The sequence below is a fragment of the Sciurus vulgaris genome (genome assembly GCF_902686455.1).
Source record: "Sciurus vulgaris genome assembly, chromosome: 6".
In the NCBI taxonomy this organism is placed as follows: Eukaryota; Metazoa; Chordata; class Mammalia; order Rodentia; family Sciuridae; genus Sciurus; species Sciurus vulgaris.
In genome coordinates this window covers 22,541,825-22,567,208 of record NC_136466.1, presented here as the reverse complement: position 1 = coordinate 22,567,208, position 25,384 = coordinate 22,541,825, and the positions used below count along the sequence as shown (strand labels likewise).

Below are 25,384 nucleotides of genomic sequence, written 5' to 3'. Positions count from 1 at the left end.
CCTCCCTATGCACTGAATTCAAGTAGACATCCCTCTTTGATAATGGCCCTATTCCCCCTATGCCCAGACTGGCTTCAGACCTTTCAACACACAGCTCTAGGCAGCCACTTCTGATTGCCTGGGGCTTGCACATGTAATAAGCATACCTGACAGTTCTCAAGTAATCTCTAAAAGCCCATGGAGGTATAAGGTCTGTCCCACCAGGTTTGTAAGGCTCAAATAAATCTACTAATTCCCTTATCCAAGCAAGTTTAGTAAGTGGTATTCCTTCCCCACCTAGAACTTCTCTTCTCCGGATTAATTGCCAAATAAAGATCATTTTAGCTCTTACCTAATAGGTGACTGGGAAGGTCAGGACATGACTTGAATATTGTAATAACATTCAAAAAAGTTTTCCCTAAAACTATATCTATTCTTCTTCATCACTCTATTTGTTTTCTTATCAGATGCCAAAGTCATAAAAATAATCCAGATATTTTACAAAAGATCTGGAAGAGGAAAATATGGCAGCTGTTTTAGAAGGATATTGGCTAAATTCTCAAATTGGTAATAGCTTTTTATAGCTACCCTAACACCCTCCTACTCCTACCACCCACTGACTTATGAAATGGAAAGGAAAACAAATGTTTTCTAAAACTTTATTATGGAAAAGTTATGACATTTACCAAAGTAGAGAGAATAAGATAACAAATGCTCTGAAATCCAGCTTCAATAATGATCAATATTTTACCAATTCTGTTTTATTTGTTCCTCTCCAAGTGAACATTTACTACTTGGAAATGGATCATGACTTTGCCTCTGAGTTTGAAAACACTGGTAGAAACAAAAACTGTACATGTGATTTTTCTAGCATTATTTTTTATAAATATATGATGAAAACATTTTAAATGTTATTGACACAGCACTTTTGTTTCAATCAGGTGGTATAACAAGAGCATCAGCCGAGACAAAGCTGAAAAACTTCTTTTGGACACAGTAAGTCTCTTTCATCTGTCTGTTGACTTAAAATAAAATACATTGCACTGTTTTTCCAGCCACGAAGTGGTTGACACCAAAGCAGTGGGTTGACATGTCAGGTTAGCAATGGCTTTCATATCTGGTGACAAATGTTCTGGGGATTTGCAGGACTAGCAACCACAGGAGGGAGGGATGAGAAGAGATAAAGCATAGTATAGAAGAACAAGTACTGGGTTTGGGTCCATGTTCTGTCACCAATTCAGTGTGTGACTTTGGGGATATCCCTCTTCCTTCTGAACCTCTGTGTGTCAGTGAGTACAAGGTGAGCAGTGCCCTAAATCAGGGCTGCCAGTGCCCTCACTTTGCCTTGTGCCAGTACTTGTGCTGCCACATTGCTCCTGGCCCTGTGGATACTGCTGATCACAGCACCTGGCTTTGGGACTCAAGGGGAAACAAGACAAGTTCTGAAGAAAGAGTCAGAGGATGGTCTACGGTAAACAAGCAAAGGCTGCAGGAGTTGGGAAGGATTTTGTGGAATGAGAGAGGACTTTAGCTGAGTCCATATCAGATTTGGACTTTTTTGAAAAAAATTTGGTTTTTCTTTGGTTCTATGTCAATTCGGCACTTACTCATTTCCTGTGGTTCCCAATGGAAAACATGTTAGAATTGCTGTGAAATCTTTCAAAAATACAGATTCCCCCAGGTCCCATTCCAGATCTGTAGAATCAGAATCCCCAAAGTTAGGTCCTGGGAATCTATATATATTTTCCAAGCCAAACTCACAATGCTTATATAGCTGCTCAGCACCTGGACCCACCCCCTAGGCTGTGTAATTGAAGAACATAGTGAAACCTGACTAATCAGAGCTAATTGAGAGGAGTATACAATTAATTAAAAGTCTAGATTATGTTATGTTTAAATAAAGTAATATTTATTATTTTCAACTACACATTGGATAATGAAGTCTACAGAGCAATTTGAACAGCTCACATCAATGACTTGCTAAAAATGATTTCTATTTTATAGCAGTACTTTTGAGGTATTTAATCCATTTTTCTTGCTCAGGTAATTGAAAAAGTTCCTCCTTACTGGTATTTTGAACTCCTTTGCCAAATTCTCTAATTCTCCTTTGATAAGTCTCAGGGTAAATTGTAGTGATTCCCTGTCAGATTTAGTCCAGGTTATGGGCACCTAGAATTGAAGAAAATTTCTTGCTATATTTTGCATTTCTCCTCTGCTGTTTGAAACAATAGCTATTGTTTTATAAATGTGCTAAGAGATCTTCTTATCTAAAAATTTAGGACTCTTGATATGAATTGAGCTATTTCACTTTTTATTAGCTAAAGCTTCTAGTGTATGACCCCATACATTTTTCTACACTGAAGTATAAGCCCTTTATCTCCTTCTAGAAACTAGGAACTAGTTCTATGCAACTAGGAACCCCAAACTTCATTTTGCACAAAGTAGCAGTTCAATAAATATTTGTTGGATGCATAAATGAATATATCAAATGCTTAATAAATGTTTTTAAGTTAACACCTATACTTAAGGAGAACATGGCTGATCATGAGTATCATTGGGGAAATTTTTTAAAAACCCAAACTCCTGGACTCCAGGCCTAACTAGTCAGAACCCCTAGAGGTGGTACTACATGATTCTGGAACTTAACCACATTTGGGAAGCACTGAAAAGCATCTCTTAAGTGTCCTGTCATTTCTTCAAATGTTGCCTCCTCCAAGAAGCCTCTCTGGCCTTCCCTGTCCCTATGCATGAGATGTGGTTTCTCTCCCCTTCTAACCTCAAGGCACACTGTTCTTCCTTTTCCAGTGATTCTGTTCTCACTTTGCCTTAAAGGTTAGCAGTTTCTCTTGTCTCAACCCATCTAGGTAGAGGGTGAGTTCCTCTTAAGCAGGTACTCCATAACTCAGTATCCCTTACAGAGAGATCTCACACATTGGGTGTCCCCAGCTTCAGACAGGAACTCAATCTAAGGCCTCAGTTCATCATATTTGTATGATTCTAAAACACATCAAAGATACAATATTGACACAATAATAGACCTGTTTCAATAGAAGAAATTAAAGCTAGCTACATGTCAGAGACACTCTTAAAGTATAATGCAGTATGACAAGGCCATGAATCTTCAGTTCATCTTTTGGCAATTTCTTACCATTGTGTTGACCTTATTTGCTATAAGGTTCCCTTCAAATTGCACAGAAAAATAGAAGACACCTAACACAGAAAGCATGTCTCAGATAAAGACAAACAATGGGATTCAACCTTCCAACAGAGAATGCACCATAGCAAGTAATAATCATGGCCAGTAAGAACCCTAGTAAGCCTGATTCTAGGATCATATGGCAGGAATACAATTATATTCCATGGACATTATTCTTCTGGCAGTCTTGCAAAAGCCATGAATTCATTCTCTTGAATTAAAAAAGCTTACCATGTAACTTTATGGATGATTAGGTTTAGAACTCACTGACTTCCCTCTTTATACCAGCCAGACCAGCAGTCCCTATCTCCCTAAATGGTGCTCATAGCTCACCCTCCTCCTGGTACAGGGTCAAGCCCTGCTTTCTGTAGCTTGGCTGGAATTCTACAGGAGGGCAGAGGTGGGGGTGGGGGACAGCTGGTCCCTGCATCGTTGTATATTCTTGCCAAACCTATAGATTCCACTTGAACTCCGTTTGAGTACTCAAAGTCAGACTTCTGAAACCCCCGAACTCCTCTGCTGAGAATATCAGGAGTCTATTTTGGAATGGGAAGCTCAGACTTGATCTCTGTTTTTTTGTTTGTAGCCTTTTTTTCCCAAGGCAATGAGCTTGGGCTGCCCTCACTGCTGCCTGAAAGCAGGGGAGGAATTGAGGAAAAAAGAAAGTTACTACCTTTCTTTTCCTAAGATAATCTAGTATTTTGTCTTTTTCACACACTGCCCATATAACCATTGGGTTATATGGTTTCTTGGTGTTAAGTTTTTTGAGTTCATTATATATCCTGGAGATTAATGATCTCTCTGAGGCACAAGTGGCAAAGATTTTCTCCCATTCTGTAGGCTCTCGCTTCACATTCTTGATTGTTTCCTTTGTTATGAAGAAGCTTTTCAGTTTGATCCCATCCTGGTTATTGACTCTTGATTTTTATTTCTTGTGCTTTAGGAGTCTTGTTGAGGAATTTGGTTCCTAAGCCTACGTGTTGGAGAGTTGGGCCTACATTTTCTTCTAGTAGGTACAGGGTCTCTGGTCTAATGCCTAAGTCCTTGATTCACTTTGAGTTGATTTTTTGCAGGGTGAGAGATAGGGGTTAAATTTCATTCTACTACATATGAATTTCCTGTTTTCCCCGCACTATTTGTTGAACAGGCTATCTTTTCTCCAAAGTATGTTTATGGTATCTTTATCTAGTATGAAATAACTGTATATAGGTGTGTTTAGTTCTGTGTCTTCTCTTCTGTTCCGTTGATCTTTATGTCTGTTTTGTGCCAATAGCATGCCATTTTTGTTACTATAGCTCTGTAGTGTAATTTAAGGTACTTCACAGAATTAGAAAAAGCTGTCATGTAATTCGTTTAGAAAAATAAGAGACCCAGAATAGCCAAAGCAATCCTTAGTGAGTAAAGTGAAACAGGAGACATGGCAAGCTTTTAAAAAGTTCAGGTGCCAAGGTTGGCATGCTAGAGGTCTTGGTGCAGGGAGGTGTGGGCAGGGAGCATGCTCAGCTACTTGCTATTATATTATGTTGTTCCTCTATGCTTTTGATTCTTCACATGGTTATGATAATGAACAAAGTCTGCAACACATGGTTTAGGGAGCTCGATTAGATCAGCGGTTCTCACGCAGGGGTGATTTCATCTTCAAGAGAACAAAGTCTGGCACACAGAAAATAGAAGCTAGGGATGCTGCTGTGCAACATTCCATAATGCACAGGATGCCATCCCACAGCAGAGTAACTGGCTCTGAATGTCACTAGTGGTGAGGTTGGGACATCCCTGGGGTATATCATCTTTATAAGTTCCTTTCTAACTGTAAGATTCTAGTATTCAAACCATTAGATGCCCTTCTGCATGTGCTATGGGTTGGAGGGTGTTTGTGCATGTACATGCAGAGACCCCACCTTGGAACTGGGGGATGGAGGAGTTTATGTGGGTTTGCATTATGTCTACTTTACTCTGTGCACTACACAGGTAAGGTCCCTGCACAAGGCCCTAACCTAACCTAACCTTCTTTCACAACCCTCACCACATCTAAGTAAATAATAGTAGGCTTTGCAAATGTTACCAATATAGAGTAACAGATGGGTAGGAGCAGAATGTTAGGCATGAAGTCCTTAAAATGGAATTCAGATTTTAAAATCTTTTTAAATGAATACTGGCATATTCATTTGCTGGTGCTTAATTTCATCAGTGCTGGCAAAATTGTCAGTGTGGTGAAAGGCATATTCCAGAGGTACTCCTTTTTCCCCACCTCTCTCATGAAGCCAGAAATATAGAGTTCTTTCTCTTTCTCCCTATAACAAAATCAACCCTGTGGAATGGGTCTGAAAATTATATTCTCACTAGAGAATTAATAAAACTTTCAGGACATGAAACTCTGTGCCCTTATGAGGGAATGGGGAAGTGGCACCTAACATCCATTGCATGAAAGCATCATGGAGCACTAGAACAGGCCAACACACCAAAGTTTAAATACCAACTCTTCAGCTGGAATGTGGCCCATGCCTGGAATCCCAGTGGCTCAGGAGGCTGAAGCAGGAGAATTGCAAATTCCCTCTCAAAAGATAAAATATGTAGAAAATTGTATATATATATCTGGAGATGTGGCTCAATGGTTAAGCACCTCTGGGTTCAATCCCTGGTACCAAAAATTAATTAACGAATTAATTAAAAACCAACTATCACTTACTAGTTTTGGGTCATGGGAAAGCCACTTTAGCTTTCTGGCACTTGATGTTCTTCTTGAGACTAGAAGATAATAACATCTGGACTGTTGAGTGAGGGTTGGAAAACATCTGCAAAGAGTATGGTAGGTGGCGAACTCTCAGGGCAGAGCTTGTATTTGTCTGTTTTATTCATGGCTAATGTCAGTCCTAGAATAATCCCTGACCCATGGAGGGTCAAGAAATAGTAGCCATTGTTACTGAAAGTCTGTTCTATTCTCAAAAGTTCTTCCTCCTTCCATAATCAGGAAAGCAGAGCTATGTGGATGAACCTGGCTTCCAGTGATTACTAACCTTCTATCCTTTCTAACCATTCTAGGGCAAAGAAGGAGCCTTCATGGTCCGAGATTCCAGGACTCCAGGAACATACACTGTATCTGTTTTCACCAAGGCCATTGTGAGGTATGGTGCTGTCTCTGCTCAGCAGAGTAGGGAGAGACACTTCAGAGGTGGGGGTTGGGTAACAGAGCAAAGTCACAGGTAGAGGTCCTTTAGAAATGGTACAGCTTTCCTTATTCTCTCTGAGAAAATCAAGACCAGATGCAGTCAAGAACAGAACTGAAGAGAGTTAGAAAGGGACAGAGCTGTGGCTGGACCCCAGGTTCTCCCCTGGTTAGCTCTGCCATTAGCAGAGCTCCAAAGAAATGAAATATTTGCATTTGATGAATATATTATTTAACACACAGAGTAGCAAAAAAGATATTCCACCAAAAGCAAAACTATGTGAATTTCAGTTCTGGCTCTGCTAATAAAACCTCCACCATTTATTGAGGCCTTATTATGTGCAAGGAACTTTACGACCTTTCCAATCCTGAGAAGCCCTGAAGGCAGGCCTTGCCAACCTCACTTCACACAGAAGAGACCAAGGCTTGCAGAGCTTGACCGCCCCTCCGCCTTCAGGCTCCAGCCAAGCTGACTGCTCGACCCTCACTGCTTATCTGCCCCCACCCCACCCCCGCTCCAGTCTCCTCCTTTGTAAAATGATGTGTGAGAGCCTATTTAGGTCTCAAATCCTCTTCTAGGTAGAAAATTATTAAGGTCAAATTTAGCAATAACCAAACATGCAGTACATAGTAAGGGAAAAAATAATCTTCAAGGTGTCCTCAGGGATGTTTCCTGGAAGTCAGAGGACGTGAGCAAGACGGGGAGCAAAGTCAGGGTTTAATCAGATGACAGGGAAGAAGGGTGCCACCCTGGGATGAGAAAGAGCACAAGGAGCATCGCAGGGGGTGGGTCATCTATCTGCCCTCCAGGGTTCAGAGTAGGCTGAGACTCCACCAGGTATGCTGGAGAAGGAATGGGAGGTAAAGTCTGTGTTGGGCTCGTTGATTCACTAGGAAGACCCCCACATGTGCTGCTGGACAATATCTATTAAGGTTTAACAGCAAAGGGGTAGAAGGCAAAGTCAGCAAAGGGAGAGACACACGGGGCCTAGTCCAGAGGAAACAAAACACAGCTTCCAAGACCTTTGCCCCGTGGGTCACACAGGACATGCATCATTCCTCCAGCAAGGGGTTATTGCAATATGGTGAAGTATTGCCTGCCAGAGGAGTCAGGAGAGACTCAGCATCCAGGATTTTTAATGGAGGCAATTTAAGTAGGCACCCTGTACCTCGCATATACCAAAATTCCAGACTTCCAAAGGAGAGCTACATTCCGCAAAGCCACACTGTTGGTACCCATTGTAGTCGCAGCCAGCCACCCTCAGCAATTAGAGAACGGTGAGAGCCCTCCTGACTTCCTAAACACCAGCCAAGGGCTAACTGTGCAAGCAGGCCTCTCTAAGGATGGTAGCCAGGCCTGCTCCTTAACTCTTCCACTCAAAGTCAAATAAAAGTGAAGGGGCCAGAAAGGCTTCATCAACAGACACTGTTGACAGTCAGCTAGTGGCATGGATCTGGGAGGCACATGTGCAGCACCTGTAGTGCCAGTCCCCAGTCTTGAGGCTGTGGAAGAGACATAACCAATCCATCCAGTCCTGTCACCAGCTGGACCCAGATGCAGCCTTGGAGTACTTCTTAACACAACACTGGGGCACCAGGACCAACCTGACAAGACTTTACACAGGTTGTCTGCCATCCTTTGAAAGATTAGGAAACAAAGAGAATGAGAAGCTGATGCCAGTAGACACTTGGTGTCTCAACATTGCTTCTGTGTTTCATGTGTTTAAAGTGAGAACAACCCCTGTATAAAGCATTATCACATCAAAGAAACAAATGACAACCCCAAGCGGTACTATGTGGCTGAGAAGTACGTGTTTGATTCCATCCCCCTCCTCATCAACTATCACCAACACAATGGAGGAGGTAAGTGCTAGAGGGCAGAGACAGAGGGGGACCCTCTCTGGGAACTTGAACAGAAGTGACAAAGCACTGCTGGGTGGGTTTCTTCATGCCAGATGAGCTGGCCATAAATGATAACTGAATACACAATTGGAAAAGGATGCTGAGTATTTGATTATCTCACACGTTTCATTAGCAAACTCTGCTATGGAAATCATGAATTTCACCCTACACACACACACGTGTACTTGTGAATCTTCTCAGAATGTGATATCAGCAACTAGACTTTGGGGTTTGTTTTCTAGAATAAAAGTAGCTCTTGCAACAGATTTTTTTCTGGTGATTTAACTTAGACAGTTGCTATAGAAAAGCTCTAACCATTGCCTTTGGCTTTTCAATCGACTCAGGCCTGGTCACCCGACTCCGGTATCCAGTCTGTTCCTGGAGGCAGAAAGCCCCTGTCACAGCAGGGCTGAGATATGGTGAGTAGCATCATCAGGAATGTTAGGCCTTGGAGCTACAACTTGAAAGGGCTGGGGAAAATTCTAAGTGGGCTTCCCATGAGCCTAACTGTATCCCAGACTTCAAGTGACCATTCAAAGAGCTATAATGTGTATGTGGAGATGGCAATACTAATGAACATTTGAACATTCACAGTGTGTGTAGGACGAATGATGTATGCCAGCACATTTATCTAGACCAAATCTATAGCCTTTGGTTTTAATGAATCCATCAATGAAGTGTTTGTTGAGCACCTACTTTGTACAGAGCACTTTACTAAATGCTGTATAAAATATTAGATGACAGCGCCTTAGCACTGTATTTCCACCTAGATTGTACAACTTTCCTATTATCTAACTTGTTGGATATTTGCAAGATCTGTGATGTGGCAGCATGCAGTATTAAAAGTTGAGGACTGAGAGTGTAGCTCAGTGTAGAGAGCACACACAAGATTCTGGAGTTGATCCAAGCACCAGAAAAACAATCAAACAAATAAACAAAAACATCTTTAATACCTGCAGCAGGGTGTACATCTGTAATGTAGCAGATCCTACAATGATCCCCTCTTGTCTTGTTCACCCACTTGGGATTATCTGCCTGCAATCTGAAGGCATTTGAGTGTGTATCTTTTGGTCCAAACTGTGTGTTATTTATGGAAGAAGTTGGTCTAATCTTCCTAGATTGGTGGTTCTCAAACTTAGATGTGCAGAAAAATCTTCTGGAACGCTTATTCAAAATCTTGAATTCCTGGACCCTCTGAACCACTTACAAAAACATGCTCCCTGAGAGTGGGGGCCTGGGGTCTGCATTTTAAGAAAGTGCTGTGGGCGACTTTGACTCAGGAGCTCAAGGGATGCTTTGAGAAACTGCTGTGGACTCTTCGTTCCTAACCAGTCTGGCACATGGTAGATACTCCATACTATTTGCTGTTAAGTCTCTGCCTCCAAGAGGTAGAGATCTGGCTGTTTCTGGTACTAGAGAAAGCACTGGTACAGAACAATGCATCTCTATCCTCTTTATGAAAACAATGTTATTCTAACATCTGTAGGATGCTAAAGTGTCCATGCTGGTTAGGATCTCAGAGATTGTTTAGTCAAAAACTGAGGCTCCAATCTTTGGTTTGTTTACTGAACATATATTGAGAGCCTGCCATGTACCAGACACCAGGTCAGCTTGTGCCTCTGTAGAAGTCCCCTCTGAATCCCCTGTTACACAGCCATTCTAGCTAAAGCCTAGAATTGTGCTGTGCACATAGCAGATGCTTTTGATGGGTGAATGGATGAATGAGTGATAAATTCAAATGATATTGCTCTATGTAAAAAACATTTTAGGAAGTTGTTGGGACTTTGTAATAATCCTTTTATATATTTTGTTTTATATCTTAAGTATTGCCATTCTTCTTTCCATGTTACCGCTTTATATACATTTTAATGGTTTTAAATGCATATTTTATGTTACTATTTGGAGAAAAAGATAATTAGCTATAATAGCTCTAAGTCTAGGATTTGTACCATGTGCCATCACTGAGTTATATTTAACATAGGCTGAAATTCTAGATGGAGTTATGTTGTTTTCTGGTAGCACTATTCCTTATTATTTTCTCTAAAAATCAAACTCTCTCTCTCTCTCTCTCTCTCTCTCTCTCTCTCTCTCTCTCTCTCTCTCTCTCTCTCTCTTTCTCCCTCCCTCCTTCTCTCTCTCCCTCCCTCTCTGTCTCTTCCAGGGAAATGGGTGATCCATCCCTCGGAGCTCACTTTTGTGCAGGAGATTGGCAGCGGACAGTTTGGGTTGGTGCATCTTGGCTACTGGCTCAACAAGGACAAGGTGGCTATCAAAACCATTCAGGAAGGGGCAATGTCAGAAGAGGACTTCATAGAGGAGGCTGAAGTCATGATGTGAGTGATAAAACAAGGCTCTGCAGACACCCTGGGGAGGGTGTCCTGTGCTGTGTTCTTTAAAACCCCATCTAACACCATGTCATGCCACCTCCATGCTCAAACTCTGGCAATGGCTGGCTATTGCACAGTGAATAAAATGGTCTCCAAGGCCCGCCATGGTCTGACCCTTCCCACCTCCCAATTCTTGTCCCCTACCCATCCATCTCCCCTCTGTTCCATGACATGCCAACCACACTGGCCTCTGTTCATCTCATGCTATGACTCTGTACTATCCTTCAGGTCTTGGCTCCAATGACATGTTTCTGTTTGGGGAAGGGTGTGAATTCTCTTTGCAAAACCAAAGTGACAGTTCCGCTATTTTGGTGTCACAAAACATTTGACACATTTAGAAGAATGAATTTTGGGTATCTTACCCCCTGCCTTTTTCTCCAGGAAACTCTCTCACCCCAAACTGGTTCAGCTCTATGGAGTGTGCCTGGAGCAGGCCCCCATCTGCCTCGTGTTTGAGTTCATGGAGCATGGCTGCCTGTCGGATTACCTGCGCAGCCAGCGGGGACTCTTCGCAGCAGGAACCCTGCTTGGCATGTGCCTGGACGTGTGTGAGGGCATGGCCTACCTGGAAAAGGCGTGTGTCATCCACAGAGATTTGGTATGAGCATGCATGGTGAACACCAGCAGATGAAGGGTGAAGTGCACATCCCACTAAAGAGCTAGCAAGACTGAGGATGCATTATTAAATGACAGGTCACAGACCACCTCCCTTCTCTCAACTTCTTCCTTCCTCTACCCATGGATCCTGTAGGGAAAGTGTTTCATGAGGATAGGTCTGTGCTCTCTGAGTTTCATTTTGCATGCTTCCAAAATGGAGCTAATGGCCACTTCTTCTTAGCCTCTGTGCCTCAGTTTCCTCCTGGTAAAATGAGGGAAATGGATAAGCACAGTTTCTCTTACAATGTTATCCATGGATCTACCATAGTAATATTAGAATAGGTCATTGGGGCTCAGGAATATTCATGTTTTCCCCACGTGATTGGAAAGAAAATTTCAAATTTGAGACTCAATGGAGTCTATCTCCAAAGGCTCTTCCAATGCAGCCTTCTGTTTCTCCCTATTGAGGAATAACTTTAAGATGATCAACAACTTCAAAGTATTCTTATACTAATCCCTTGGGAGACAGTTTCTTCATATCATCCCCGAAGAAACTGTCAAGAGTTTCTTTCACATCGGTTTCACATCAGGTTGCGTTGGAGCCTATGTTTGGTTAGACCACACCATGGATTTCTTAGGATCCAGGAATGAAGATTAGCCTGCTCATCCTGATAAAGGTTCAACTTTCTAGCAAACTTCCAGCAGGTGCTTGTGAAGCTTAATTAACCTTTGCAAAGCTCCTCTATATGCTTGTACAACATCACATGGAAAGGCAAAGACTGCTAATGGGAGACTGCTGGATCACTACTTAACCACCAACAATTTTCCTTTCTCTTTTGTTTGCCCATCTCCTCTCCAGGCTGCCCGGAATTGTTTGGTGGGAGAAAACCAAGTCATCAAAGTGTCCGACTTTGGAATGACAAGGTAACACAGGGATGCCGTACCTGCAAAGTGGCAGCAGTAGACTGAGGCCCCTGAACATTCTGATCTCTCCATTCTATTTTCTTCCCAGGTTCGTCCTTGATGATCAATACACCAGTTCCACGGGCACCAAATTCCCAGTGAAGTGGGCATCCCCAGAAGTGTTTTCTTTCAGTCGCTATAGCAGCAAGTCAGATGTGTGGTCATTTGGTGAGTGTCATTCAGGTCCCACCCCCATGTGATCTGGGACTGTGGGGGACCAGCTATTTCCTTAGTCAGATATGGACAACTCTACCTGCCTGATCCCTGTATGTTGAGGGCATCCCACTGAAGTCCTCTGTAAAAACAGCTGGAAATGTATGAGAGGACCCTTATTATTGTATTTATTCCTTTGAAATGGCAGAGAGATAAAAACAAAAGTGAAAAACAGGAGTCTGGTGGCAGCTACTATGAGGTCAAAGCCAGAAGAGTCAGGAAATTAGAACATAAATTCCTTGAAGGCAGGGACCATGTTTTGTCTGACATTATACTTCCACATTTAACCTCAAAAAGTATTTTATTCATTCAACAACAATTTATTGAGCATCTACTGTATAACCAGGGGCTAATCTTGGTGTAGAGGCTGCAATAGACATAACTTTCTTTTTGGAGCTAAATTTTAGGGAGGAGAGGAGACAGAACAATCACATAAACCAGCTAACAGATGAAAGATTTAGCAAAATAAGGGTTAATAAGTGGTCTGAATAAAATAAAACAGTAATGGGATTGATCTACATTAGCTAGTGTGCTCTGGGGAAGGTCTTTCTGAGGGTTGACTCTTGAGCAAAGAGTTGCATAATGAGAGAAAACTGTCACAATTCCAAGAGTCAGGGAACAATGTCCCTGACATAAAGCCCAGCAAGTGCAAAAGCTTGATATATCCCAAAACAGGGGGTTACTGATTTCTTGGGAGAACAGAACACAATGAAGTTGGCAGGCCATAGTAATAAATTTGAATTTCTAAAAAGTGTAAATGGGCACAAATGAATGAATGAAGCCAGTGTGGTGGGAAATGCTAAATATTCTTCCTGAATCTGCCATGTCAACCTAAGTCAAGGTTTGTGCCATACTAAAGATGTGCACAAAAATATACCAGATGCTCTCTTTCTTTCTGGATTACAATAAGGATTATCCTTTGGATAGGAACTGCTCAGAGTGGTCTTGTCATTCTGTACGGAGGTTTACTAAGAATTTACTATCGTAGAAACAAGGGTGATGCTGGTTAATTAAATATCTTAGGAAAGAACCAGTTTTAGACATTATAGAATGTCTATTTCTGAGAGCTAAGTAGTTGGTTAATTTTGAGTCCTTTTGATTTCTGCATTAAAGGAAGTTGTTATTCAGTTTTTGCTGCTACTTTGTTAAGCAGGTTGAAGTTATAGAATGAACTTGGAAGAAGTTGTCCTGACATCATTCTTGGATGATTCTCCTCTGCCCAGAGCACATAACTAGGAAGGTTAAGGCTAATATGTAGCCATTTCTCTGTAGGTGACAAAGCTGATCACACTATGCCAAGCTAGGCCACACAAAGAGATGTTTGAAGCAATGACCACACTGGCACCTTCACCTTCTGACTCTGAATGAGGCTTATTCATCCACAGGGTGTTGCCTGGGAATATTCTGCTACATTTTCTAATTAGAGGGTTAGGCTGAAATGGTCCCCTCCCTGAGATGTGTTATCTGAAGAGTGTCCAGAAATGAGGCTGATGGACGGGTACAGAGTATAAACGGTTCAATGAAGAAAAGTGTGAGAGAACTGGGGTGGCAAGCCTGAGCAACAGAGACCTGGACGGGCTGAGCTCCCTGCCTGCCTCAATTCATTGCACTTTATCATTAAATACATTTTTGCCCCAATTAGCCATACTATTTAGAGTAGGTTAAGTAACGTCTTTGAGCTTCACTCAGTTTCCTCATCTGCACACTAGAAAGTTTATATTAAGCAACAGTTTCCAAGTCCTGCCTTAACAGCAGCTCTGTGCTAATCTCATGAGAAACCCTGGCATTGTGGGGTCCTAAACAGTCTTCTTCATGGTCAGGCTCAGAATCTTCAACTCCTCTGGTACCTCTGAGGAGCCCCCTGAAATTCTCTGAGCCAGAGGGTCTGGACTGGATCCCAGGAACGTGCCATTTTAACAAGCTTCCAAGATGATTCTTATTCAGGTGTTTGGGGGCTCACACTTTGGGAATTTCTGCCTTGAGGTTCTGGACTATATCTTGCAAACACTGGGTTAGGTGATGTGTAAGTTCCCTCCAGTTCTGATGGCCTATGGATATATTAGTACAAGATAAAGCTCTAGGTGGGTGTGGCCTTTCTATGGAGGGCAGAAGGGCACCAGGATTAAATCAGAGGTCAAAGATGGACAACCCGATGATGTGTTTTTCCTGGTTTATATAATACTAGAACTTGGGACCAAAAGTGTTTCAAATATCAAATTCAGGATTATTTGCATATACACAATGAGGTTTCTTGAAGATAAGACCCAAATCTAAACACAAATCCATTTATTTCATATACATTTTATACACCTAACCTGAAGGTAGTTTTATTATATATATGGCATACATATGTATGTTTATGTGTATTTCTTTTCGTGTGGTACTGGGGATTGAACTCAGGGACTCTTTTCCACTGAGCTCTTTTCCCAGTCATTTTCATTTTTTAAATGTGAGACAAGGCCTTGGTAACTTGCTGAGGGTCTTACTAAGTGTTGAGGCTGTCCTCGAACTTGTAATCCTCCTGCCTCTGTCTGGGATTACAGGTCTGTGTTATTGCACCCAGCTGTAATGTTTTTTTTTTTTTTTTTTTAATGATTTGTACATGAAACAAATTTTCATGGTATGGAATTTTCCACTTGTGGTTTTATGTCAATACTCAACAGTTTTGATTTTGGTACATTTGGCTTTTTGGTTTTAGGATGCTGAGCCTTCATTTAAAAGAGTCATATGTAGTTCACCTCTTGCCAATTTCTTATTTGATTGTAAAGATCAGGAAATTTGACAATCCTGAGTTCTCAAATCCATGTGGCATACTTTGGCTGGAGCCAAACCATAGCTGTCTTGTTATAATAGAACTTTTGATCTCCAGTTTTCCAGTCCCCATGATGTCACATCTCTCCCATTCCATTTATGTCATGTGTAGACATTTGAGTTTCCTCCCCTGTAACTTTTAGTTATGATGTTTGAATTAGATATAATAGAGCTGAGCTTGACAATTCTTTGCCTTTAGGAAAGTTGGAAAAGTTCAGTTCTTCCAAAATAGGACAATAAATAAATAAATAACTGATGGACCCAATAAGCCTCAGGCAGTCTTGTTTAGTACTTCTGGGGGTCTGGAGGGAGAGACTTGAATGTCAATGTCAAGGAGTGTGATTTCTAGAGAGATTTCTTTTTAGTTATTTGTTTGCCCTTGTGGACTTTATACTTATCTGTGCCGTACTCCTTGTTGCTTGTAGGTGTGCTGATGTGGGAAGTCTTCAGTGAAGGCAGAATCCCATATGAAAACCGAAGCAACTCAGAGGTAGTAGAAGACATCAGTACTGGATTTCGGTTATACAAGCCCCGACTGGCCTCCTCCCACATTTACCAGATCATGAATCTTTGCTGGAAAGAGGTCAGTAGAGGAAGTGGTTTCCCCCTGCATAATATGCTATGCCAGGGCTTGCCTTGTTCCCCAGAGGATGGCACCCTTTTAGAAGGATGAGGCAGCAGGTTGACTAACAGATTAGCAGGAAGGTAACTTTGAGGGTCTTTTTATTTTTTTTAATTATATTTTGGAATGAAGTTGACAAATTGATACATGTATACAAATGTGTAATGATTAAATCAAGGTAGTTACCATTTCCACCTCTTTAAACTTTTTAGAAATAATTTTTGATTGACATATAGTAATTGTACAGATTTATGGGGTACCGTGTGATATTTCAATACATGAATACAGTGTGTGCAGATCAAACCAGGGTAATTAACATTCCATCTCCTTATCATTACTTTATGTTGGAGCTTTAAGCTCTTCTAGTTTTTAACAAGAAATATAATAGGTTATAGTGAACTACAGTGAGCCCACAGTGCTGTGGAACACAAGAAAATATTCCTTTTATTTAACTGTGTTTTGGTACTCATTATCCAATCTCCGCCACTCTCTTTCCTCCTACCCTTCCCAGCTTCTAGCAATCTCTAGTCTACATTCAGATTGACTTTTTCTTTTATATTTTTTTGGTAGTAGGTGGACACAATACCTTTTATTTATTTATATGTGGTGCCGAGGATTGAACCCAGTGCCTCACACTTGCTAGGCAAGTGCTCTACTACTGAGCCACAATCCCAGCCCCTCAGATTGACTTTTTAACCTTCTATATATCTGAGAGAACATACAGCATTTGTCTTTTGGTGTCTGACATTTCACTTAACAGTTTCCTCCAGTTCCTTTCATATTGCTACAAATGACAGAGTTCTGTGCTTCATTATTCCATACACAATATTCCATTGTGTATATATAGCACATTTTGTTTATCCATTCAACCACCAATAGCCACCTAGGTTGATTCCATATCTTGGCTACTGTAAAAGGTGCTACAATAAACATGAGAGTGCAGGTATCTCTTTGATGTGCTGAGAAGTGTATCACATGGTAGTTCTTTTTTTAGTGTTTTGATGAACCTCCATATTGTTTTGCATAATGACTTTATTAATTCACATTCCTACCAACAGTGTATGAATTCCCTTTTTTTCACAACCTAACCAGCATTTGTTATTTTCTGTCAATTAACTGAATAGATCCCCATTCCTAACAAAGTTAACACCAATCTTAAATATTATTAAGTTTGCTACATAATATCACAAGACATTAGTATAGTTTCAAAGAGGATGGAGTAGGGCTATGTCAACACTCTCCTCAATTTTTTGAGCAGAAAAAAATCTTTATAAAACCATGAAAAGAACAGGAAGTTAGTTCTATAAATAAGGGAAGAGAAGTTCACTTTTACTATGAAAATTTAAAAGGGTTTAATTAAAATTCTTATCCCACATGGCTCATTTACACCATTGTTAGTTCATGGGCTCTGCCTTGAGCCACATCAGTGTGAATCTTAGTTGTCTTTTGGTGAGTTACAAAATTATGAACTTCAACCAAGGTAAAAAGTAGCAGAAGTAGAGAGTCAATAAAAACTCAGATCACTAAAGGACAAAAAGATGGAATGCAAATATATATACATACACATATATGGATTTTGTCATAGCTTCCCCATTTCTTTACCATTAATCTTGGACAATTCTCTGAACCTTGTTTTTCTTATAAGATCATTAAATAATGCTTGATCTGCAACTTCTTAGAGCTTTTTATAACCAAAAACAAAGAAACAAACAAAAATGACATAAAAAGGGACAAAAAACCAAATCTTATATTCTCCATAAGGATTAAATACTATAAAATTAATAGCTAATCTTCATGTAGCAGTTATTTTGCCTCTTTTAACATTTTTATATTTTTAAATTAATGGACCTTATATTTTAAAAATTTTAAATTTACAGAAAAATTGAGCAATAAGTGCAGAGAGCTCCTATATATTCTCCTTACTCTCTGGTTATTAACATTTTGCAAGAGTAAAACAATTAGTGAACCCCTGTTAAGATGTTGTTATTACCTAGAGTTCATAATTAACATTAAGATCACTATGGTGCTGTAGAGTTGAAGGATTTTGAAAAACGCATAATGCCATGTATCCGTCATTAAAATATCATATGGAATCATTTTACCACCCTAAAAATCATCTGTGCTCCTCCTGTTCATCCTTCTCCCATCCCAAACCACCGGCAACTACCGATCTTTTTACCATCTCCATAGTTTTGCCTTTTCCGGAAGGTCATATAGTTGAAATTATAAAGTATGTAGCCTTTTCAGTCTGAATTTTCTCACTTAGTAATATGCATTTAATGTTGCTCCACGTCTTTCCTTGATTTGGTATGTCATTTCTTTTTATCACAGAATAATATTCCATTGTATGGATATACCATGGTTTGTTTGTACATTTACCTACTGAAGGAAATCTTGGTTGCTTTCAGCTTTCAGTAATTATGAATAAAGCTTCTATAAACATTTACATGTGGATGGATCCATTTATGTGGATCTATTTATGGACATAAATTTTCAACTTTGTTGGGTAAATGCCTAGTAGTGTGACTACTGGATCATATGGTAAGACTATGTTTAGCTTTGTAAGAAACTGCCAGACTGTCTTCCCAACTAGCTGCACCACTTTGCATTCCCACCAGCAGTGAGAGTTCCTGGTGTTCTTCATCCTTATCCATTGGTATTAGTTGTGCTCGATTTCAGCCATTCTTACAGATGTACAGTGGTAACTCATTGTTGCTTTAAGTTGCATTCCTTAATGTAGCATGTGATGTTGAACATCTTTTTGTATGCTTATTGGCCATCTGTGTTATCTTCTTGGTGAAATGTCTGTTCAGATCTTTTGCCCATTTTTCAGTCAGGTTGTTTTCTTATTGTTGAGGTTTTAAGAGTTCTTCTATATTTTGGGTAAAAGTCCTTTATCAAATATATGTTTTACAAATATTTTCTCTCAAACTATAATTTGTTTGTTAATTTTCTGTTTCTTTTTAAATAGTTATTAGTGCCTTACAGTTAACATAATATTTCTGTTATTTACAGAGCAAACTTTGTTAATTTTAACAAAATTCAATATTAATTTTTTTCTTTCACAAACTATGCTTCTGATGTTGTGTCTAAAAGGTAATTGAAAAACCTGAAGTTTCCCAGATTTTCTTCTGTTATCTCACAGAAGTTTTATAGCTGTGCATTTTACATTTAGGTCTATCATGCATTTTGAGCAAATTTTTGGGAAAGGGGCAAGGGTCTGTTCTAGAATCATTTTGTATAAGGATGTCCAATTTTTCCCAGCACTATTTTGTTCCTTCATTAAATATCAGATACTCTACTTTGTTTCATTGATCTATTTGTACATTCTTTCACCAGTACCCAACCCTGGCCTGATTATTGTAGTTTTATAGTAAATCATAAAGTCAAGTAATGTCAGGTAGAGTAGTGTCTCCAACTTTGTTCTTTGTCATTGTTGTTTTGTCTGTGTGAATCTTTTGCCTGTCCATATAAACTTTAGAGTCTGTCAGTACCCACAGAATAACTTACTGGGATTTAAACATTTTTTTTGAATTGTGTTTAATCACGCTGGGAAAAACTGATATCTTAACCCCTTAGTCTTCCTATCCATGAGCATAAAATCTCTCTCCAAAGTTAGATCTTCTTTGATTTCTTTTATTAGAATATTATCTTTTTCCTCATATATATCTTGTACATATTGTGTGATATATGCCTAAATATTCCTTTTTTGGTGAGATGTAGCTTTAATTTTATGATGCATTTTAATGGACCATTTATTATATTCTCAAAACAATTTTAGAAGGTAGATTTTATTATCATCTCCTTTTACAGATGACAAAATTAAGATTCAAAGAGCTTTAGGAGCCTGCTTGCTGTCACCCAGATAATGAGTGGTAAAGTTGAGATTTAAAGCTAGCTCATCTGATTTCAGACTACCTGCTATTAACAGCAAGAGAATAGTGTACCAATACAATACATATGAAATTGTGTTTAAAAATTAGCACAGGATACTGTTATTGAATTCTACTGGGTTGCTTTGGATTTATCTGTGATACATAAGTAGAAGAAACTCACAGACTTCTTTTTCTTCCATTTCAGAGACCAGAAGACCGGCCACCCTTCTCCAGACTCTTCGGTCAGTTGGCTGAAATCGCAGAATCAGGACTTTAGTGGAGACTCACTGTCAGGCCGTGAGCTGCATCGGATTGAAGGGAGGATGTCCTCCTTCCATAGAGCATTAAAAACTGCCACCAGCCCAGGACTCCCCAGAGGCAGCTTGGCCTGTAGCACAGGTCCCTGTGATGAAGACACTCTCCTGACAGAGACTGGCAGCCAGGCTATAGGCAGGGGGTCAGCCACCAAACTGAGAGCAGGCCAGCACAGCAGCAATGTCACTGTGCCCTCTCAAGCCACTTGTCACCTGAATGCACAGACCTCAACGACACCTTTCAGTGAGCACTTCTTGCACGTCTTAGCAATAGGGAGAGAAGGTGTAGAAGCTCAGATTCTTTTTTTAATATTAGGCATGGGTCTAAGTTTATGGTTCAAATGACTCTCATTTGACCCAACAATACAGTACACCAGTATATGGGGGCCAAGGGGAATAAGAAGCATGACTCTTTTTCTAAGAAAACTTGTGAGTTGGTTAAGGCCAGGAACCATGCTCTGTTGCTGTGATGCTGTCAGCCACAGTTTCCTGCAGTAGATGAACTCGAGCAGCTGCTCACAACAGAGGCCGGATGTCCTGAGAAGCAGCTTTATGAGGTTTCACAGAGCACATTGCCTCCTCACTGCGTGAAGGAGCTTGGAAGGATTGGGATAAACCATTCAGATCCCATGGTTGGGCCATGGGATATCTGATGTTCGGTCAGGAATAAGAGGGCATCTGATAGGTTTAAAAAACAAACAAAAAAGGCATTAGCACACCAAAGCTCCCATTTTGCATCAAGTCATGCAGGCTACTATGCCCCCTCTTCTACACAGAGTGCTCAGGAAATGATTATTTCTGAATCCTCATCTTTCCAGCCACTGGGAATCAGTCCTCTCTCTGCACAGTCCTGTCTGCATCAACAGGGGGCAGCATTGTGTTGGCCAGTGTGGTCTTGCAAAGAAATTAAAGCTTGTGTAGGCCCTGGGGTTTAGCAGTTCTCAGGTTGAGACTTCAAGTCTCCCCAAATTCTAGGAGAGGAATAAGAACTTTGTTCTTGGTCAAACTATTTATATGGAAACTGAGTCAAGCACTGTGGTGCTTCCAAGATGCACAAGGATGTCCAACTGTTAACTGAGCACTTATATGGCAAAGTAGATATACATTGAGCTACAAGCTCTTCCTGCAGGATCTTAATGTGCCCAGAGTTCACATCAGTTTAATAAGATAATATTATTTTCCCCATTTTACAGATAATGGAGCTGAGTCTTTAAAAAGCCAGGAAATTTACACAAGGTGACAGAATTAGGAAGTATAGAGCTGAATGCTAGCCAAAGTCTGACTCCATTGCAGAATATTTTTTCCTATTCAACACTGCCTCCTACTGAGAGTGAAAGGGTTTGCAAAGGAGATCAATAAAACAGGGGAAACCCATAGATTACCCATAAAGGAATCAATACAGCACCTATGAGGAATGCTGCTTATGCAGACACCACTTGGTGGACCATCTGGAGCTCCAACTTGGAACAGGATCTTCTCTTTCCTCTTCTTGATCATTGTGACTTTGGAGTCACTCAGTTAATTAACCCTTTAATTCTCCCCACCTACCCAAGTCTCATTGCATGAAGCTATTTATAAATGAGCTTCAAAGCTGAGCCTACTGCAGAAGGATAAATACTTCCCCTAATTATCACTTTAACTTTGAGCTGTAGTCTTCTTGGACACTTTGTGGGGAGGTATATTCCCTGATATAAAACAAACTTGATTTTTCTACAATGTTCAGCTAAAGCTCTTAGAGAAATTATCAGATAGTGTTGCAATCAGCTCTTCCAAATTGCAGTGTTTGGGCTGACTTGATTTAGATGCATAACTTTTAACCATAATTATTGTGAAACAGGCCTCAAGATAAAATTCTATCATTCAGAAGATGATCGTACTCAACTTATCCACAATTGTCCCTGTTTACTCTTTAGCATTTTGTGCATTCTCTTTGGAACCCTTAATTAGAGATGATTTCTGGGACAGTCAGCCCCAAAGGAAACATCAGAATTGACTGATCTCTGTGGTTTGGCTTAGAAAATTTTCCTCTGCGTGGTATTATCTTTTTTAAGCTCAGAGACATTGGGGCTTTAACTGAACACGTGTACATTGCTCACCTCCCAGAGTCCTGTATTGGAACAAGGGCTTCTTGCCTGATGATTTTCCCTCTCAAATACTGAAAATGGTGCCCTGCATTCACAGAGAATTCCCTTATACAAGGTCTTTGGTTCTAGTTGCATTGTGTAGATTTTGAGTCTATGTATCTTTTTAGACTACATATTTATACTTAATCAGATGACTATTTATTAGTGTACAGTCACTGCTAGTGTTCAAAATAAAAATGTTACAAATATCCCTTACCCTTTGTAGAGCACACAAAGTTGCATATGGCAAATAAAACTGTTTTAATAAATGTATCATTCATGGCTTAAGTTCTGCATTTATCCAAATGGTAAACTCGCAAAGTTTTCCCTAAGTAAAAATGGTTGCCTGGTTTCATCTTCCCCAAACAAGTGCATCATCCACAACATTCCTTAAGCACATGAATCTCCAGTGCTTCCAATGTGTCATGCACTCGGCACAGTACACATCCTCATAGAAACAAAGAATTTTGGCAGTCTTTACTTTCAAGAAACTCTGAGTCTGGTATGAAAGGCAGACAGCAGATATACATAGACAAAATTATAGTACAGCAATTAGAGCAGCAATGGAAATATGGTCAAAGAAGAGAAAAATCCAGAAAAAAATTTCCAGGTAAAGGAAATAGAATATTTGGGAAGCTCTTATCAGTTTGATATTACTGATATATAAATGTGTGTGTATGTATGAGTGCACACTCTGAAAGGGTGGGTAAATTGAAACTGAGAATATAAATCTAGGCATACTTCAAAAGCCCAAGAAGACAGACTTACACTGTAGGTAGAAATATCATTAGGCAGGAGGGGAAGGTTTGTTTTTAAAAAATACCTCCTGGCTGCTGCGTGATGAGTAAACTTGTTACAGGCAAAGCTGGTGGAAGAGAAATCGGCTTGCAGATGATTTTTCTCTTGTTCACAGTACCAGATTATTGTTAATACTCACTGTCATCTGCTGTGTGGGTGACATGTGGAAATGTATAATTCAGTATTCTTCAGTCACTGCTGGACAGCAATAAATAGCTATTCCCCTTGCTCTTAAAATTTCAGTGAAATAAAAGCTAGGTTGTTACAGCCTTGTTGTGTTGATCACTCTGTTTCAGCTCACTGAATGCCCGTGTCCATGGCAAAGTCAGATGGTGCTCCTGTGTACCAATAGGCAGGGGCAAGACAGCCTGTGGCTTCCACTCAGTGGTTCCTAGGACTCCCCTCTGGACTGACTCCCATTTCCACACGGAAATGTTCTAAAGTAGGTTGGATGAACGGATATGCTTCCTAGATTTTTTCCTGCAGACCCCTCTTCTCCCTGAGTCTCCCCACACATCATCCCACCATTCTGAGGAAGTGAGAGAACATATGTCATTTGCCAAGATGGGGAGTATTTTGGGAGTGAGGAGAAGGGAGAGGGCACATATGCTGAAGGAGTTATGGATTCCCTAGTAACCCTCTCAAAGAAGGTTGGGAGTAGAAGCTGTATTTGCACAGTAAGCACAGGTTTTTACCTTAGAATGCATTTTAACTCATCATGGCTTTAAGGAAAGTGCTGGAAATTCACTGTGCTAAAGCCCACACCCTGGTGTCCCTTCTTGATGCCAGCACTGTGTACCTGAGCAAGTGTGTGTTTGAGTGTGCATGTGTGTGACTATATCTATGATGACTTCATGATGCTCCCCAAGGCATAATGTATTGTTGGCTTGTAGGAGAACAGAATCATATACACACTGTCAGAAGAAGTTTCAGAGATTATCTATTTCATAAAAAGTTACTATTCACCTCCTATGGTTCTGCATTAGGGGCAGGATCTAAAAAAATGAATAAGACATCTTAGCTGTTAGAACTAAGCACATCACATTCAAATTGGGATAGTTCAAGGATGGCTCATTTACAAAATGACTCTTTAAAACACGTGGCTCAGGTTTAGAAGCACTTAGGAAGTGGCATAGAGGGAGCTAGTAGCTGAGCAGAAGTGTTACAGTTTAAATGTTTCATGCTGGAACTTAATCCCCAGAGAGATCCTATGAAGAGGTTGGGTCTTTCCAAGGCAATTAGGTCACGGGGCCTCCACTCTCATGAAAGGGATTAATGCTCTCAAGAAAGGACTGGAAGGACTCAGTTTCTTTATACCCTTCCGCTTTGTGAGGACATAGCAACAGGAGCTAACCATGGGCCCGAGTGAGCCTTCCTCACATGAGGCCCAGCGTTCCAAGCCTTGATCTTGGATTTCCCAGCCTCTATAACAGTGAGAAATAAATTTATATTGCTGATAAATTACCCAGTCCAAGGTAGTGTATTATGGCAGCCCAAAGAGAATGAGACACATAGTCATCATCCCTAGTCCAGGAGAAACAAGGGAGTGCGGTCATTTGAATGTGGAAGGTGTCCCCCAGAGAATGTTGAGTACTTTAGTAAGGGACCAGGAAGCTCAAGGCAACATCCCAGGGATGAGGCCTGTCCCACATGACATCACCCTGAAGTGGAGTGTTAAAACGATGTCTATTATTCTTAAATGCAAAAACACTGTGATGTCTTACAGGCAAAGAAAAAAAAATGTATTAAAGAAGCTTTGTTCAAGCATGAATTATAGTGCTGTTGGCCATTAGTACCATGTTAATGAATCAACATCAGATATCAAATAAGATTTTTCATATACAGAATCGTGCACTAAAACAAGATCAAGTATTGATTGGTTGACAAAATGTTGTGAACAGAGGCTTGTAGGGAATTTAGTATTTGCTAGTTGAGTGTTCATGGTAACTTTATAGTACATAACTACCGAATAACAATAAGAAACTAATTGTAAAGGACTGTTGTGGGTTTCCTGATGGAGATATGGTCATGGAACCATGAGAGCCCAGAGGGACCAAGGAGGGTTTCACAGAGGAACTTAAGTCTGAGCTGTGTGTTTAATGCAAGTTCCAAAGAGACAAGGGTCTGGAAGGACATTTCACATGCAGAAACCAGAGTGCATAGAAACACATCTTATTTCTATTTCTTTCCCTTCACTATTTTCACGTTTAGACCAAGAGCCCTGAGACCGAAACCAACACATGCCAGCTGCAAGTACAGCAGTTTATTGAAGGACCAAGTAGATTAGAATCCTCAATCTCTATGTTGAGACTTTCACCCCTGTACACCATCTAGGGCTGCTATGAAATTTCCAGTCCCTTTGCATTTTCCCAAAGACTGATTTTGCGTAGAAGTGCTCATAGGCTGAAACAAGCAACACAAACATTCATTTGCTTTTCTGT

General features: G+C 40.4%; 1 protein-coding gene across 2 annotated transcripts in view; it reads left to right on the top strand.

Moving 5' to 3' along the window:
* The window catches only part of ITK (IL2 inducible T cell kinase), a 61,314-nt gene extending 37,820 nt beyond the window's left edge, over nt 1-23,494 (top strand). Inside the window, exons 8-17 of one of the 2 annotated variants that reach the window (XM_079143431.1) lie at nt 921-975; nt 6,215-6,297; nt 8,068-8,201; nt 8,585-8,659; nt 10,402-10,573; nt 11,009-11,225; nt 12,084-12,148; nt 12,237-12,355; nt 15,637-15,794; nt 19,914-23,493. In XM_079143431.1, coding sequence (XP_078999557.1) covers nt 921-975; nt 6,215-6,297; nt 8,068-8,201; nt 8,585-8,659; nt 10,402-10,573; nt 11,009-11,225; nt 12,084-12,148; nt 12,237-12,355; nt 15,637-15,794; nt 19,914-19,985 — 1,150 coding nt within the window. In that variant the 3' untranslated portion in view covers nt 19,986-23,493. Of the gene's footprint in view, nt 1-920; nt 976-6,214; nt 6,298-8,067; nt 8,202-8,584; nt 8,660-10,401; nt 10,574-11,008; nt 11,226-12,083; nt 12,149-12,236; nt 12,356-15,636; nt 15,795-19,913 lie in introns of both variants that reach the window. The other variant, XM_079143432.1, reaches the window with a different exon arrangement.
* Nucleotides 23,495-25,384: the final 1,890 nt, after the last annotated feature.